Source organism: Desmodus rotundus, chromosome 7 (genome assembly GCF_022682495.2).
Source record: "Desmodus rotundus isolate HL8 chromosome 7, HLdesRot8A.1, whole genome shotgun sequence".
Classification (NCBI taxonomy): domain Eukaryota; kingdom Metazoa; phylum Chordata; class Mammalia; order Chiroptera; family Phyllostomidae; genus Desmodus; species Desmodus rotundus.
In genome coordinates, this window is record NC_071393.1 from 127367963 (window position 1) to 127387160 (window position 19198).

General features: G+C 43.2%; 1 protein-coding gene across 4 annotated transcripts in view; it reads right to left on the reverse strand.

The window, feature by feature from the left end:
• Positions 1 to 19198, reverse strand: part of EFCAB11 (EF-hand calcium binding domain 11) — a 120301-nt gene that overhangs the window by 97527 nt on the left and 3576 nt on the right. For all 4 annotated transcript variants that reach the window (XM_045201820.2, XM_045201819.3, XM_024567983.4 and 1 more), the window contains 3 exons: positions 18470 to 18515; positions 4801 to 4902; positions 3370 to 3460 (listed from right to left, as the gene is read on the reverse strand). In XM_045201820.2, the coding sequence (XP_045057755.1) occupies positions 3370 to 3460; positions 4801 to 4902; positions 18470 to 18515 (239 nt within the window). The remainder of the gene's footprint in view (positions 1 to 3369; positions 3461 to 4800; positions 4903 to 18469; positions 18516 to 19198) is intronic.

Below are 19198 nucleotides of genomic sequence, written 5' to 3' on the forward strand. Positions count from 1 at the left end.
ATTGCTTTTATTCATTATAAAAATCATGCCCTGGCTGGTGTGGCTCAGTGGATTGAGCGCCAGCCTGCGAACCAAAAGGTCGCCGGTTAGATTCCCAGTCAGGGCACATGCCTGGGTTGCATGCTGGGTCCTCAGTTGGGGGCATGCGAGAGGCAACCAATCGAGTATCTCTCACACATCGATGTTTTTCTCCCTTATTCCCTCCCTTCCCCTCTCTAGAAATAAATAAATAAAATCTTTAAAAAAATTTTTTTAAAAATTACCGAAGTAGACATAACCAAAGTAGTCAGGCACCAATTCACAAACCTTATAAAAGTCTCTCATTTTGTCCTTGGAATGCCCTCCAATTGAATCCATGACACACCAGTGTTTCTATCAAGGTATACACTGAAATGATTCTTTAATGCCTTATGCCCCAAGTCTGTCTTGTTTAATCGCTAGTTTTGGTTGTCTGGTTGGTTTTATTGTTGTGCTTTGTTGGTTTCACTTGTAAAATGAAAGTGTAATATGGGCAAGCACTTCTGGAAGAGACAGCTCTTGATCTTTAGGAGTTTCTTTGGGAAGGATCTGGCAGTCACTGAATTGAAGATGACAAACGCTCACTCCTTCAGTCATTAAAAGCGCAGATGACTGTGCTAACTAGAAGCCTCCCTCTTTCGTTGCCTTATTTTAATGATCTTCAGATACCAGCTTTCTCCCGGGTAATGAACTCCACTGATGCTGGTCAGCTAAGTCAAACACCACTCAAGCTTCTCCTTAAAAGCGAGTGTCTAACCTCAGACACATTACTGATAGAAATTTTACATTACCGATTTTCCTTTCTCCTGAAAACCGTTTGCGCCACCAAAACAGAGACATGAGGGAAGTTAGACATCACTGTTTCTTTGGCCGACTTTGATTCACACTTGGAAAAATACTTTTCTCTCCTTTTTTCATTTCACAACTTCATTTAATGCTTATCACACATCATTTATTCTGGCTTAGAAATTATAGTGCTATAAAAGGATAATACAAAGGAGAATTTAAGCAGGGCATGCTCAGTGAACTACCGTGCCTGGTTTGGCTGCAGACTGCAGTGGTCTCCAAACCCCCCTGGTTACATAATCCTGGGGAAGATAAGATGCATGGGCCTATGAATACATGTGTCAGTATGTTACATGCGCATGGCTACTATGTTACTATGTTATGTACATTGTGAAACATAATGTAGGAATTCTAAAGAACTAAAGATGCAAATATTTTATTTGTTAATGGCAAATGGCTTTCTGCTGTCACTAGAAATTATTCACCGTATTTATCAAGGACGTGATTTAATGTACTTCATTATTTCTGAACATCACAGTTTAATCCTCTGTGCTCGAGTAATCTGTTTTAATACTGGCTTCACTGGCTGCCAGAGACCTGTCACGAAGATACGCAGACACGAACGGAAAAAGGATATCACGGCGCCTCAGTTTTTAATTCCATCCTCCGATAAGGAAAAGGTTTAGGGTTGTTGTCGTCGTTTTTAACTATTACTTTGTTGACACCGCTGACATTCAGCAAGTAAATGTTTATCTTTCCTCACACTAGTTGCTCTTGAAAGCTTATGAGAGCTATCAAATTTTTATATTTTTAAAAATTATGTTCTAAAACCACTGAAACTTAGGACATTCCATTTTTAACTTATTAAACATGCAGATGTGAAGGGTTTTAATAGGTGACACACATCATTTTTTAAAAATCACATTTCTAAATACCTGTTTCCAAAAATGCTCTCTGGTAGCACAGGCTTCTTTGGACAAGCAGGTAGTTTCTCAATCATTGTTAAAATATTGCTTCTACCTTGAAGGTTTATATTTAAGTGTACTGTTCAGAAAATTTCAGAGGTGGGTCACCTCACAGAAATAAGATGACCTTAACACATATAGGTCAGCAAATTTGGACACTTGTGTCTTGATAAAAGGAAAATAAAGTAACAATTCTCTATTCTTTTGTTAAAACCACCCCATGCTGTAGAAATACATTGACATTCGTTACTCATCTCCTCACAAAGTGTCTACAAAGATGCTCTTATATTTTAAAGGACTTCTTATTCTACAACCATCTAAGCAATACTGTCCTATGGCACTCTGTCTACATGCGCCTTTAACTACCTGGCTATCCTTCGACAGTTTGCTCAACGACTTGCTTGTGAACGATGCAGCGAAAGGATTTCATATATGTCACTGTTAATTACAGTGAGTGCAAGTCCTTACTGCAAATAACCTACTTGATAATTTCTAATGAGCAGGGCTGACTTCCGGTCAGACTTCCCGGAATTACTTTTATCCCAAATGGGAAACCTGCCAGATGTCCCCTAACATCCATTCTCTCCTTCCTCTTCAGTATCAGAAACTTGGTGGGCACGTGACCACCCAGAGCACACAGCACATTCCACTTGGCCTTGGAACTCAGTTTTGGTCATGGGGACGTAAGCAGGAATAACGGAGAGCCTTAAAAGGAGGGATAGATCTTCTGCTCCCTTTCCTCGTGTTGATACTTTGCTGGAATTCAAGTGTGACGGATGAAATGTAAGCAATCCTTGAAGGAGGAGGGAGAAGCCAGGTGCTGAGGCAGCCAGAGTAACAAGAAAGGAGGAACCTGGCCCCTTCATGACTGTGTTACCATCAGATCGGCCCTGGACTGCCCATGTCTACGTGAGAGAGAAGGGCACTGCTGTCTTTCTGAGCTGGGTTATTTTGGGTTTTCTGGCTCACGCTGCTGTGCGGAGCCCCGACTAATACACCTGGTAACAGGGTCGATGAAGAGCTCACGCTCACAGTCAGAGAAGGGGCAGCTCTGCCATTTTCTCACGTCAGCCTATCACCTTCGATCTGCAGCCTCGTAACAGAAACCGCTGTTAAGCCACTTGCCCATTCTGTCAGAATCAGTTCATCAAGATAACATAACTTACTCTCCAAATCTGCTTTATCAGGTACGCAGGCTCCGCGACAAGGGGGCCACCATTGCACAAGGCCACCTCTTCTCTCCGGACACCTCAAGGACCACGCGTAGCCTGCGTCTCACGTTAAATATCACAGCTTCGTCGGTTTTGGTCGATACATAAATGTACAAAGAAGTTCTACTTTCTTTCTGCCCTTCTCCCACCCCTACCAACGGTTCTTATGCGCCTCCCTGGTGGGCAAGCATCCACTATTGAGGGTATCGGTGCACTAATAATAGCTAACTATAAATAATATCTCTCCTGGATCATGATAGTATATAGTGAGATGAAAATGTTCCTTAGGGAAAAAGCAGCACAGAGAGGTGTTCGACGTAAAACTGAAAACTTGTAAAAGTGAATGGTAAACCAAGGGGTGGGTGTATAGGAAGACTTTGGTGCCTTACCGGAAAACCTCGAGAACAGTCCTTTCTGGTAACTTGGGAGCCACCTGCTTGAATGCTTTTTGGAAATCTTCCAAAGTTAAATATCCACGATCTGTTTGAAAACAAAATATAAAACATTCACTTACCTCTATGAACCCTATAAACTGTTATTTCAGCCATAAAATTTACATGATACTTTATTTTTTTTTAAAGAATTTATTTTTTAGAAAGAGATGGTAAGGGAGGGAGAAAGAAAAGGAGAGAAACATCAATGGGAGAGTGAAACATCAATCAGTTGCCTCTCACATGCACCCCGATCAGGGACCAAACCCGCAAATTAGGCGTGTGCCCTGACCAGGAATCGAACTGGCAACCTTTCATTTTGCAGGATGATGCCCAACTAAACTGAGCCGCACTGGTCAGGGCTTGCACGATACTTTAATATGCTGTTAGGAGGAGAGCAGTAACTAATAGTTGATTTTACATGTAAGATAAACTGAGATTGTCTCCTTGGGAGAATTTAAGAAGCCAGTGATGCTCTCCTCCAGTGAAGTCACAGGTGATCTGGAAGGTCACTTCCAGTCCTATCATTCACTGATTCTCCGAGTCCCAGGAACGGGACTACAGGGACAGGCACTGCAGTAACAGCATCAGGCTTCAAGTCTTTGTAAATTGCCGAAACAATTTATTCTTCAGGATTCACTTTTTTTCTTGCTTGGTATTGGAATTATAATATACTCACACTGAAAGGGAAACTGTAATAGCAGCCAAGATACTGAACCTGGACTCCATGAGCATTTTTGCCCTGTGTGGTGGGGGGACGGGGGGAAGGCGGGTCTGGGGTCACCCTCTCAGCCACATCCGGCGTGGGAAAACAATTCCTCCAGAACTTTGTGGGTCAAAGCAGGGGTCGAAGGAGATGCCATCATCTCCCACACCTCCATAGGTGGCTCATGACCTATACCCCACATGGCCAGCCCTTTTGTTGTCTGATTAGAATCATAAGTACAGCTACATAACTGTCAACATTATTTCATCCACGGTAAATGTCAAGCATTTAAAATCATGATGGAGGAAAAAAACTCCTACCAGTACCTAAGGTAATAGCTAATGAGGACAGTAAACTTCCAAGTATATTTATTTGGTGTATTGAGTTCCCATTTGTAGTTCCTTAATAGAAATTTTTTTAAAGATTTTATTAATTTGTTTTTAGAGAGAGGGGAAGGGAGGGAGAAGGGGAGGGAGAGAAACATTAATGTGGAAGAGAAACATCAATCAGTTGCCTCTTGCAACACCCCCAACTGGGGACCTGGCCCACAACCAAGGCATGTGCCCTGACTGGGACTCAAACCGGCGACCCTTCAGTTTGTGGGACGATGCCCAATCCACTGAGCCACAGCAGTCAGGGCCTTAACAGTCATTTTTAATACAAAAAAATTTAAAGAGACTTACAGTATCTGTCAAAAGCTGTGAAGATGTGTCTTATTTCATTCCAATATAGCTGAGCTTCCTTCTTTTTCCTCACAATATTTAAAAACTCCTCCAGTGATATACCTAAAAGTTGGGGAAAAGTTTCCAAAGTTGACTGCCTTCCTCTTTAAGAAAACACAAAACATAAATAAGAATACATATCACAAATTTTATCTTAATTTCGGTGAACAGTATTTCTTTCTAAAGATCTGTAAAGTCAAAAAAAGACATTGTGCTAAATGCTAAGCAGGCCCAACCCCAGGAGTCAACAGCAAAAACAACAGACGGTTTTAATTCACTGGGCTTTTCCAGGGGACAAAGGGCGGGCGACCTCAAAAAAGTGGAACACACTTCTCTATAACAGAGCAAACAGAGGGGCCCCAAGCTGTATATTAAACAAGGTCTCCTAATTTTTCCTTCCTTCTGCTGCTTGGATCCCTTTTGTCCTAGCCAGATGTCCTTACTGCAGGGTTTTTTTCCAACTGGGAGATCGGGGCAAAGAAGTAGCTTCTCAAAGTCGATGCCGATTGCACACCACAGATAAAAGCAGAGAGAATATTCCGTAAACAATGGGGCTGGCACCGTCCCCAGCCCTGGGTGCACCTGATGACTGCTCTGCAGCCTCGGGCTCTGCTTCCCGCGATTCTCATAATGAAAGAGCCCAGCGTGATCATATAAGATTAGATGCTGTGCTTACAAAGTCTATTAAAATGAATTCTAATGTGATCTTTGTAACAGGTTTAAAGAGTGGAGCCAAGAATTTAAACATTTTAGTGACCTGAGCCCTAAATATATAAAAAGAGCAGTTCATTTTTAGACATCGGGATTTCAATCTTTTAAAAAAATGTATTACTGTCTTAAAAATAGCACCGAATCACACAATTTCTGAAAACTTGCACCCTTTTCCTTTTGATGAGGAGATACGGAGCGGCACTCCCTTCCTAAAATAGTTCCAATGGTGGAAAAAACATAGAAAATAGTTTTCTCAATTTTTCTCATTTGTATGTAAAGATTTAGAAACTAAGAAAGTTGAACTATCTTTATGTGCTGAAATGAGTCTTTCACAACTCTTTAGGACCCACTGTGTGCAGGCATGGGCCAAGCCCTGGAAACAGAGGGGGAAAGAGCACATGTGTGCGCGCGCGCACACACACACACACACACACACACACACACACACAACCTCCGGTCCCAAGGGAGTTGCAGGTCTAGTGGGGGAAAGAGCAGTTACACAGGATCAGCTGCAAACACATGATTATAAATCACAGTATGTGTACGAGGGGAAAAACAGGCGGTTGTAAGGGAAAAACAGGCGGCTGTAAGCGAGTCTCAGGAATCCTCCTGCAGAGCACTCTCTGGTGGAGGAGAGATCTCATAGAGCAGGTATTATTTAAGCTAAGGCCCGAATGACGAGAAGACACCACCAACTGGCTACAGGCTGGGAGGGAGAGCATTCCAGGCAGTGGAAACTGCAGGTGCCAAGGCCGTGGGTGAGAAGAGGAGAACTGGAAAAGGCCATCGTCGTCGGGATGCAGTGAGGGAGACAGTGACACAAGGTGGGACTGCTGAGGCGGGCAGGCCCTCGTGGACCACAAGGAACCGTCTGGTTCTTATTTGACTTGCAACAGGGCGTCAATAAAAAGAAATAAAAGATTTGAATTGGGAAGTGACATGAACTGATTTTGACTTTTTAAAGATCTTCCTGGCTGTTACCTTGAAAAAGCACTGGAAGAAAGTAAATGGAAAAAAGGGAGACCCATTAGGAGCCTACTGGCGAGAGATGTGGTTGCTAGGGTGGTTGGTGGTAGGAATCGAGGACTGAAAGGTTTCCAAGTTTCATAAGAGTTGAAGGGTTGGAGGAGGCAGATGTCAAGAAAAACCCCTAAGCTCTGGCTTCAGTTGGTTTGAGGAGTCATTTAAAGAGATGAGAAAGACTTGGGAAAGAACAGAAAGTCACGTAGACAGCTGGATATACTCTAGGCAGCAAGGCATGTCTCCCAGCACCTACCCGAGGGCTTGGGGTGTGTTCGATAAATATGTACTGTATGGAATTAGCATGTGTGGCGTTTCCCCCCATGGTAGCTGGGTATGTGTTGATGCAGCTTCATTCTCATCCATTCGCCCTGGTGACCAGAGAACATATTTAAATCTGCTGGCTGAGGTTAAAATTGAAGTCATCGTGCCAGGTTTCCAAGAGATCAAATCCATAACTTTAGTTCCACGAACACCAAAAGGTAATTGATGAAACAGCATCTACATTAGTAGAAATTCTTGAATAATGTATTCACTGACCACGGCGTATCTTAGGAGGCCCTTCACAATCTAGCCCCAGCCTGCCTGGCCAGCTTTCCTAGCAAACCTCCCCATGACTACCCAAGACAGCTGGCTCTCTCACACCTCCGTACTTTTGCCTGTGTGGGAATGCACTGCCTGGACTGTGCATTCTCCTTTCTCCTAGTGAATTTTGTTTAAAAATCCTCACCCAAGGATATGTTTTTATTTTAGAGAGAGAAGGCAGGAAAGAGAGAGAGAAACATCAACATGAAAGAGAAACATCGATCGGTTGCCTCCCACATGTGCCCCAGCTGGGGATCGAACCCACAACCTAAGTATGTGCCCTGACCTGGGACAGAACCCACCATCTATTGCTGCACGGCCTCTGCTCCAACCAACTGAGCCACCTGGCCAGGGCTTTCCTAGTGAACTTCTATTGGGTTGGCCAAAAAGTCTGTTTAGTTTTCTCCATAAAATAAAAGACACATTTTTCATTTTCATCAAGTACTTGATTGATTTGGATATTCTGAGAAAGTTGGCTATCTCCTGCTATTGGCTTCTAGTGGGTAGAGGCCAGGGGTGCTGCTAAACATCTTCCCATGCATAAGACAGCCCCACAGCAAAGAATTATTTGGCCAAAATGTCAACAGTACCAAGAAACTTTGCAAACCATATATTACACAAATCTTTTTTTGTGTTTCAGTTGTTTTACCTTTCTTGAAATAATAAAGCATAATACTCCAAATATGCTGCATATTTTCTTCCATCTTCAAAATTAAAATGACTACACAAAAATTCACTAATTTTGATTTTTTTAAATGCATGCTGACATGACAGCAGTCACAATACAATATAACAAAATTGATTTGAATGAAGTTTAAAGGCAGTTAAGCCTAGGGAAAAAACTAAATGAACTGAACTTTTGGCCAAGCCAATATATCTCCCTCCAGATGCAACGAGGCCCTGACCTCCTCTTTGAAAGCTACCCTGATTTCTCTCCCCCGAGTCCCTTTTCTGTGACTCTGTTTGTAGCACAGTCATAGACTCTGTTGGGTCCTATGGTAATTATTTGGCCACACATTTGCCTAAGACACGCTAAGGGAAAGCACTGCTTACTGTTCAAAATTCTATCCCCAGTGCTTAGCATGACACCTTGCATGAAGTAGGCACTCATTAATGTTTGTGAATAATAAAATAATAGGAAGATATTATTTCTAGTTTTCAGCAAAAGCATTAAACTCTGTTTGAAATGATCTTATAACTTTGTAAACAAACGCCAAAAAGTAGGTCTCTTTTTATTGACATAGCCAGCAAAATCAACCATCATTTCAGAGACCCCAATTTCTAAATGCATATGATACAGTAAAAAATAAATAAACAAAATTCAGAGGAAAGGAAATGCATGCCTTATATTTGCTCTTATCATTGCATCTGATTTAGGGGAATGATAAGGGGGGGAAAGCACAATTTCCTGGTTCATTGCGTGATTCACAAGGAAAAAAAATACATGAGTAGTGATACCTTTTAAATTACATATTCAGAAAACTCATTGGTATTTGGAGCTATAAAGTAGCCAGGTTTCATTTCATAATCTTGTCGGATAAAAAGCAGATGTTCTCTAGCTTTTTTTAGCTGAAAATGTGGATTTCAACTGCATGGTTGTCACCACTTAAAGAGAGAAACAATCTAACAACACAAATAACTCTGTATACGTAATCAAGTTCATTGGCACTATTTTCCCACAGGATCCTTATTTCACCTTATTTTTTGAAGTCAATACTCTAGAGGTCATCAAGTAATATTAAACCATGTCAACACTCCCCCACTGCCCCCCCTTCACTTGTTTTAATCTTCCATGGCAACACATATCCAAAGGCAAACCCCTTCTCTAAAAAGGACCCAGAACTTTGCATCAGCTTGGCTCTCGCACTGTAGTAGTTAAGATCACTTTCAAAGCCACTGCGTGGTGGTTTGCTATTCCTGCAGCTCTGAAGTGCAAGCTCATGAATGTAAGCCTTATGCGTTCTGCTGCTCTTTAAATGGCCAAGAAATAGAGGTCCTCCCACTAGCTCCACCTGCTGTTACAATATTCAAGCCTAAAACTACCACTGCACAAAGACTTTCCTGATTCTGTTGCCATCAGATTACAAACACAACGAGACCTGCATTACCAGTGCCCACCCCTAGAGGGAAAGAATAGGTCCGAAGCAGTCTCACTTCAAATGCACTATTGGGTCTTCCACGCACACGTCTCACTGATCAGTTACCTAAACACACTTGCAGGTAGTCACACGTTGAGGATCCTAACAATGTCAGGGGCCACAGATCCATGCGTTTATCTGAGCTTCTCACTACTCTGCCTGCAGAAGGAGTTCCGAAATCACCTAGGCAGCTGGATTCTATCAGTAGTTTGCGACTTTTTCTTTTTTTTAGCTGTAGGAAAGCTCAGTGTGTAGAGGGGATGAACACAGAGCTGTTAGGTTCAGAGCGAGGTGGGCTCCCCACCATTCCCTGGCAAGCAGAGATCCCGGAAGTGCCCCCACAGGACCCAGGTCTGAAGATCACGCCTTAAAGACCACAGGGACCAACGATCTCTACAAATCCTTCGAGACGGCTGGTCTCTGCACTTTCCATGTCACTGAAAACATTTCCTTCAATTTCATAAACCACTCTTGGCAAAACGGGCCCTTTTCATGTTCTGTAATGAATACACTCCATATACTTCCCACACTACTTAATGCATGTGGTATAGATATGTTATATGAAGAGACAGACAAGGAAATGTCATCTTTTCTATTTTTTTTTTAATACAGTTTCCTAGGAGGGTAATCATCTTTCACTACGGGGTGGATATATTCAAAAAGTCCAATAAAACTATGTAAGTATTTTCCTGGAAAGTTTCATTATGTATATATTATTTGTAGTTCACAGGTCTAAGCTTCAGGGCCCGTGCACACAGAGAAATCCTCTTGAAAATGAAGCTCTGGTCCAGTTATGACAGTGAGTCTGAATTAGAAACCACAATAAACCTGGGGAGAGTAAGAGAGAAAACAATAAAAATGCCAGCTTATTTAGACGGTAAGTCTGGCCTTAGATTTAGTAGAAAGGGGAAGAGTTTACGTTCATAATGCCACATATTAATTTTTCTAGGGGTTGAAGAATGCCTGAAAATGCAGGTTTAAAAGGCTTGAGTAGCCTCCTAACAGGTATAATGCAAGCCTTCTCTACTTTGAGAAATAGAATTCAGGTTATGACTTCTGGAGGCCATAAGGGGGAAAAAGGATAAAATGTGTTCACATAAAAACATAGTAAGGACAGCACTGGCTGGTGTGGCTCAGTGGATTGAGCACAGGCCTGAAAACTGAAAGGTCACTGGTTTGATTCCCAGTCAGGGCACAAACCTGGGTTGCGGGCCAGGTCCCCAGTAGGGGGCGTGCGTGGCAACTGATAGATGTTTCTCTCACACATGGATGTTTCTCTCCCTCCCTTCCCCTCTCCTGAAAGATAAATGAATGACATCTTTAAAAAAAAATAAATTTTCATCTTTTAAAATATACGTATGCATAGTAAGGACAGAACGTGCAAGTAGCATCAATGATGTGGAGCTGTCGCGGTAACATGAGTAAGTACCTCCAGAGGACTAATATTTTCTTTCAGCTTCTTGCATAGGAGTAAGGGAACCAAAGAGAAAAGAATAATCCTTAATGGGAGAAATCAAGTTTTACTATAGTTTTGGGTGGAAATTGAAAAGAAAGAGTAAAACAGGTTAGAGTCCAATAGAGAACTCTGGACCAATAAAACCTTAGTTCTATCAAATATTATGTGTATCTCCTGCTCATAAACCTTCAATGCTTCCTTGGTGTTAATAGTGCAAAGTCCTGACACCTTATTCTGGAATTTAAAGCTGCAGGATTCCTTCCAGGCAAACTGGCCCTTATCCCCCTTCCCAGCCCCCAACTTCTACCAGGGCAGCCTACTCTGCTAAACACAATTCATGAACAAGTGCTCTACACTCCTTGCTCGTGCAGCAGGTAAAAATATTCCAAGGAGGGTGGATCCCAATGTTTCCGGTTCATTATCAACAGTATGACAGCTGAGAGCTTTAGGTATGCAAATCTGAGAGGGACAGGGAGGAAGGGAAAATGTAAAATGAGGGACAGGGACCTAGGAGAAGATACTTCAGCCCGGAGGTTGGACAGAGTGGAGGAAGAGGGTCTGTGAGAAACTCCCAAAGCAGGGGGGTGTGGGTAATTCAGGAAGAACCCCACAGTGGAGAATGTGCTAACCTGGCCTTTCCACAGCCTGCTGGTAAAGCCCTTTCTCTGTACCATACAAAATGCCTCGGTAAAGTCAACGTGACATGCAACATGTTGATGGCCCTGGAGTGTGGGGGATAAGTCTGACTTCGCACCGAGTTCCACAGCCACCGGGCACGGGTGGCAGGTACAGAGAGCGAGCACCAGGAGCCGGAGGGCAAGCTCGCAGCGGGAGTCGGCACCACAGTCATTCTCTGACTATGCTCTCCTCTTTGCTTCTGCACCCTTCCCAATCCCACCCGTCCTTCCTACTTTGGCTCCAGCCCACGCCTGCTCAGGAAGGCAGCGTTGGCTTCCTCTACATTCTTAGGTTTCCCTGTCTCTAGTACAGATGTGACATTTGGCCATAAAAGAAGTGACAATACTTCTTTCATCTCTCCTCACCCATATTTTATTTTTTTTACATGTCTTTAGGTCAGTGTCTCTTTTTTTCTCCTACCCCTACAATGCACTAAGCATCCTCTAAGTGGGTAAATAAACTAATTTTTTATTGATTTGATCTGTGGGTGATACCACAAAATCGTCCTAGGATTATGATTCCAAGAAAAGGTAACCTCAATATGTATGCAGTTTCCTGATTATAGAAAAGAACTAAGAAGTCAATTGAAATCTGTGGTCAAACAAAACCTAGTTATGCTGGATACACCGTGGCCTTGGCTGTTTAACTTAAAAGACTAGAAAATGGAAATGTAAATTTAGGCCAAGAATATATTTAAGAGTAAACTACCTGGCTCAAAACAAATCCGACAAGACAGTGAGAAACAGAAGCACACGAGCCAGCTGGCCGCTCACCTCAGTATCCACAGACTGCTTGTGGATCGAACTGACGCCGGGTAGCACGGCTGAGCCCAACAGTCCGCAATCTCTGTTATGATGCATCGACCTCTTTGATTTTCCCATCATTCAAAGTTAAAGGTTACGAGTTCCTAGAAAGCTTTTTTTCTTTTTTAAGCATCAAAGTAAAATATGTTCACTGTTCTAAAAAAGCAATAATGCAAGGAAACAGAAAGCAGGGGGGTGGGGAACCATCAATCTAATTACCCAGTTAGGGCAAAATTCTGATGTGCTTTGCTCTGGCTTTTTCCTTCAGGCACATTTCATGCGGATCTGGGCTAACACAGAGGCAGCTGTGGGAGAGCTCCGTGGGGCAATGTCCGTGCCCTTCTCAGCTGTTGTTTTCTATACGAAATGCTCTACAATGTCTCCCACCATGAAGTCCAATGATCTGAGACCATATGTGGTCTCTGCCCCTCGTGGAACTGCACAGACGTGCCTGGCACTGGACCCCTGGCCTACAGGGGAGAAATTTTGAGAAACAGCCGTACAAAATTCACTAATGGATCTATTGAACCGTTTTGTGGACATCCATGGCCAGTCATCAGACACTGCAGGAGAAACACCCCGCATCAGGGAAAACAGTGTCTCTCCAGAAGAGTTTCTATCCGGTGGATCGCTATACCTGTTGTGGTTTCCTATTTGCGCAGGACACTGAGCAGACTGAACCAAATCAGACGTCAGCATCTACCAAGTACACAGACCCTGCCTTTTGTGTACGGACCCACTCCTGGCTTCAGCTCACTAGTTAAGTTCCTAAGGGAATGAACACTGGCCTCAAGTCCACGGCAAGAACGGACTAATCAGACTCTCACACTGTTAAAATCAGGGGGATGGTTTATTGAATGGTTGACAGGGTGAGCTTGGAGGTCAGACCACGGTGGCCTGCTACTTACTGGCCAACTGTGCCACCCTGGGCAAACAATTTAACCTAAGCTTCAGGATTTTTTTTAAACTTACAAAATGGGTACAATCCTCATATCACAGAGCAGTTGCCTTCAATTTAACAATCCATGAGTAGCACTCATCAGAGAGTCTGGGCGCGGTAGGCACAGGAAACCATAGGTGTAACATCTATAATAATAATAATAATAAACACTGCAACACATGGAAAAGTATGTGTAAACCTTAAAGAACCATCAAATGCCAGGATTAATAGTTTACTATTCCTCTGTGGAATCCAATTTCCTCATTTTAACATAGGGAACAAAGGACAGATTTCTAGGTTTCTTCTAGTTGCAAACTTCTTTCGCTCTCTGTACCTAGAGGAGGTATGAACTGCATCACAGAGAACAAGGGGTGTGATGAAATCAACAACAGTGCACACTGGAACCAACCCCAACAGCAACCTGCTGCTTCTTGAAACAACTGGCGTGATTTTTTTTCACCCACTAATGAAATTCCTAGTTCCTGGTGCTTGTTATAAGCACTAAAAAGGTTTTCGGCACCGTTTCGCTCCTCATTCTGGCTGCCCCCAGACTCTTCCAGTATGACTTTCCGGCAGGCATTCTACTCTTATTTCCAATAGCTTTAATGCAACTCTTCACTCCTGACTTCACAAGGAACCTCTGCAGAAATGACCCATGTTCGGGGAGACCAGAAGCTCTCGGAAAGCAGGATCTGGGCACCCCGGTTTAGGCTCTGTGTGATGTGTGCATGGCCAGGACTCTGCCAAGCCATGGTCACTCCGGGATGTCAGTGTGGGCCTCCCCCAGGAAGCTGGGCAGCAACTGGGCACTGCACAGAGAGCCCAGGGGGTGGCGTGCGAGGACGTGGCCCAACCTTGTCTGGATGGAAGAAGAGCCATAGCTAGCAGGGGAATTCCTGAGTCACAGCCACCGAGAAGAACCCTGGAAAGTTGACCACCTGAGTAAACAGCTCCCAGAAAGTCAAGGCCAACATTTCAGCTTTTCTTCAAGATCAACACATTAATGAGAGAGATCATATATTTGGGAAAACATTTAATCTGTGCATAAACCCTCTTTCCTCAAGAAAAAGGACATTTCAATATGACTTATGTCACTGAAAAGGAGAAAAGAGGGAGCCAATGGCCTCCTGAAATTGGCTCAGTATTGGAAAGTTCTAAAAGAAAAAAATTATGTTAGCAGTAATCAGAGTTCAGCAGCGATTTCCTGCTGGGATGGCTATTTTCCTCTTGAATGTTTGTGGTCTTGAGTCTTCCCTTTCAAGTGAACACAAATTGAAGCTAGTTAGAGAGTCAGTACCCTGGCTGTACATCTATCCCTTTAAAACGTGAAGTGGTGCTTTGAGAAAGTCAATTTGACGTTGACATTAAGACCAGAAAAGGAAGGGAAAGGACTAGAAGCTTGTACGAAGGAGATCCCTTTCACAGTCACTTCAAGGAAGGTATTAAGCACCTACATTTTGATCTCATCTCTCAAACCCAATCTTCCCTGAGTTTCTCAGATGACTAATATACCCTATAACCTTTTGAAATATATTTTAACATTCATGTTCGGATTAAGATGGAGGCATAGGTAAATAAAGCTTGCCTCCTGCACAACCACACCAAAATTACAGCGAACTATAGAATAAACATCACTCAGAACCGTCAGAAATAGAGTTGAATGGAAGTCCAACAACTATGTAATTAAAGAATCCACATCCACCCAGACTGGTAGGAGAGGCAGAGACACAGAACAGGCTGGTCCCACATCCACGTGTGGTGGATGAAAATTCAGGAGGGAAATCTCGGGAGCAAGGAGTCCCAGCCCCATACCAGCGCCCCCTCCCCCCTCCACCACCGCAGCCCTGTGTACCACAGCCAGGAAGGTAAGTCCCCATAACTTCTGGCTGCAGAAACTAGTGGGGACTGAGTCAGTGGAAGACACTTCTGGAGCCCCAAGCAGCTCCTCTTAAAGAACTCACATATGGACTTCCTCAGACTCACTTTCTATGAGCTCTAGCACTAGGGTAGCAGCTTGAAAGATACCAGTGGCATACAGGGAGGAAGTGAAGTGTCTAGCATGAAGGTGAGAGCTGGGGGACAGCCCTCGCCCAGAAAGAAAGGCAGATAGAGGCCATCGTCCTTTTTCTGAGCCCTCCCCTGACAGAGCCCCAGAGCCAGAATGTGGGTGCCTTATCTGAGACTCCATCAACCTGGCTAACACTGTTGTTTAAGGTAGCTTTTCCATATGAATGGCTGGTCTTGACTCAGGCTTCACAACTTCCTAAATCCTCTCAAATGAGCAGCAGTTGGCCTCAGTGAGGCCCAGGCCCGGAACTAGCAGCCTAGATTCACAGCTTGGCTTCACCTGGAAATCTCCAAGCCCAGCACAAGTAACAGCCATCTCAGATTGCCTTATAACTTGGGCAGATTGGCCCCAGGAAAAACACAGGTGCAGGCTGATCTTGACCTGCACCACCTGGGAAAACCCAGGGCCAGTGCACCCAGTGGACAACTACAGACAAGTTGGAGCACCACCACCCTGCCCCTGGTCCTCTACAGAGGGCACAGGGTGGTGGTTAAGTGGTCACAGCCAGTCCTTGCAGCTGACTGGCCTGGGGAAATCCCTCCCATTGATCTGCCAACAGCAACCAAGGCTCAACTATAAGAGTAGGGTATTCTGAGCCCACACAAAGGGTGTACCTTGAGTACCCCACTTGGGTGATAGGGGAGGCTGTGCCACTGGACCCTACAGGACACCTACTACATTAGGCCACACTACCAAGATACAAGGTCAAAGCAGCTCTACCTAATACATAGAAACTAACACAGGGAGGCTGCCAAAACGAGGAGACAAAGAAACATGGCCCAAAGGAAAGAACAGATCAAAACTCCAGAAAAAGAGCTAAATAAAATGGAGATAAGCAATCTATCAGATGCAGAGTTCAAAACACTGGTTATAAGCATGCTCAAGGAACTTAGTGAGGACCTCAACTGCACTAAAAAGATCCAGTCAGAAAAAAAGGATACACCAATTGCAATGAAGAACAATTTACAAGGAAACAACAGTAGAATTGATGAAGTCAAGAATCGTATCGATGATCTGGAACATAAGGAAGCAAAAAACAACCAAGCAGAACAACATGAAGAAAAAAGACTCCAAAAAACCGAGGATAGTGTAAGCAGCCTCTGGGACAACTTCAAGCGTTCCAACATTCACATCATAGAGGTGCCAGAAGGGGGGGGGAAAGAGCAAGAAATTGAAAATCTATTTGAATAAAATAATGGAAGAAAACTTCCCTAATTTGGTGAAGGAAATACACATGCAAGTCCAGGAAGCATAGGAAGTCCCAAACAAGATGGATGCAAAGAGGCCCACTCCACAACACACCATAATTAAAACGCCAAGGGTTAAAGATAAAGAAATATCGTAAAAGCAGCGTGAGAAAAGCAGTTAGTTACCTACAGGGGAGTTCCCATAAGACTGTCAGCTGATTTCTCAAAAAAAACTTCGCAAGCTAGAAAGGATTGGCAAGAAATATTCAAAGTCATGAAAAGCAGGGACCTACAGCCAAGATTGCTCTACCCAGCAAAGCTATCACTTAGAATCAAAGGGCAGATAGAGAGATTCCCAGACAAGGTAAAGCTAAAGGAGTTCATCATCACCAAAACATTATTATATGAAATGTTAAAGGGACTTATCTAAGAAAAAAAATCAAAACTGTGAACAATAAAATGGCAACAAACACACAACTATCAAGAACTGGATCTAAAAAACAAAAATAAACTAAGCAAACAACCAGAACAGGAACAGAATCATAGATACGGAGATCTTCTGGAGGGTTATCAGCTGGGAGGGGAAAGGGGGACATGGAGGAAAAGGTACAGGGATTAAGAAGCATAATTGGTAGATACAGAACAGATGGGGAGTTGTTAAGAATAGTACAGGAAATAGAGAAACCAAAGAACTCATATGCATGACCCATGGACATGAACTAACGTGGGGGGAGGGATCGCTGGAAGGAAGGGGGTTACTGGATAGAGGGGGACAAAAGGAGAAAATTGGGACAACTGTAATAGCATAATCAATAAAATACACTTTAAAATATAGTATCGATATAAATGTATGAAGTCGTGGAGTGTGCTGTGCTTATGTACAGCACGGCAAGAGAGGGCAGGGTGACAGGAAGTGCAAATGAGAAGGCAAATGGGGTACAATGTTAACAGTAAGTGAATCTGGGCAAAGGGTATACAACTATTCTCTATACCATTTTAAATTATTTCTTTAAAAAGTAACGTTTAGAAAGCCAATCCCGCATGCTCTGGACCCTGTCTCCTCAAACAACAGGCACTCATCTTTCTCGCTCTCATCTTCCTTTCCCCTCTTCTCTAAATCATTCTACTAATAGCTGAGAAACATCTTCTTTATGAAATAAATAAATAAAAGCAAATACTGCTGTTGATCCACAGCCACTAAGGTCCTAGTGAAAGCCTTGTCACACTTTCTCACTTTCTGTCTACCTTGGACCCTCTCTGGCCTGGCCTCTGTCATCATTCCTCACAGACACTGCTCTCGCTCAAGTCCCCAAACGCCCCCCAGGCTGCCAATACCGATGGATCCTCTTCAGTTCTTATGCTACTGACTCTTCCACTGCATTCGATAGTGCGGACCGCACCCACTTCTCTTGCCTTTGGATCCAACACTCTTGATTTTCCAGTCCTGCCCCTCTGCCCCTCCAAACTCTCCTTTTCCATTTCCTCCTCCTCCACCTGACTTCTGACGGTTACAGTTCCTAAGGTTCTCAGTCCCCTCTGTCTCGCGAGGAGGTCTCATCCATTCCCATGGCTTCAAACACCAGGTCCACGCTGAAGACTCCCCAATTTGTTTCCTCCGCCCACAGCTTTGCTCTGAACTCCGCATTCATACAGACCAAGCGCCTTCACCTCATGGCTTGAATCTTCTCAAAACTCAACTCGTGGTCTCCCCAAACCCCAAATCTTCTTCCCAGTCTTCCCATTTCAGCAAGTGCCACTTGAGCTGCTCACGTCAGGAAACCCAGATCTGCCACTGGATATTGCAATTATAAGCAAGATTGCTTTTCTTTATGCTTTTTAATGGTTTAAAATTTTCCTACAATAAACATATACTTATGAACACATGAATTGATCAAAAGTAAAAGAACCAAAACTTCTTTCTTTGAAACAGAACAAAGATGTGCTTAAACACAATGCTTTATAGTCTCTATATTTACTCTTAGTTTTACTTTCATGGATGTCTAAATAAGGATACAAAAAAGTTAATATTAATTCTATTAATTACCGGAAGTGTCTGGATTTACTGAAGACATCACAGCATTGGCTTCTATCTAGAAAAGAAGAATAGGGCATAAAATGTCATCAAATTTCTTCACAGTGCAAGTCCTTAATTCCTGAGGAAGAGATGTATTTTAAGAGAAACCAACTTTGTTGGGCCCTGCAGACACACGATGTCACAGGACAGCTATGACAGTCACTTCACTCTTTCATCAGTATCTGTAAGATACCAGAAGCCAATCTACTACAGGCTCTAACGACCCCAAAACTCTACTCCATTGACCAAAACAGTGTAAGCACGTAAAATCACCTCGGCTGTCCCAAATGCAGCATAACCTAAAAGGTGACCTTTCTGTTTTAGACAAGTACATAAATTGTTACAATGGGCCACATGGTTGTCTTCCCCCGATTATAAAAGTAACGTGATTTTGAAAACTTGAAAAATATAAAAAAGTATGAAGACAATTTTTAAAATCAGGCATCCAATGAAAACTATTAACACTTTGGCCTAATTTTTTTGTCTATGCATTTTAAACAAATTTGATCACACACTGTATATAAAGTTTGGGGAGCTGCTTTCACTAAATATTACAATACAGTGTAGACATCATGGAATTATAACCTTGACAGCACCTGACTTAGTTTCTCTACCTTGGGTTCCAGGCCCAGCACTTCCTGTTTCCTCCTGCCTCCCCCAGAGGGTCCCTACTGCATCTTCTTCAGGGTGTCCCCTACC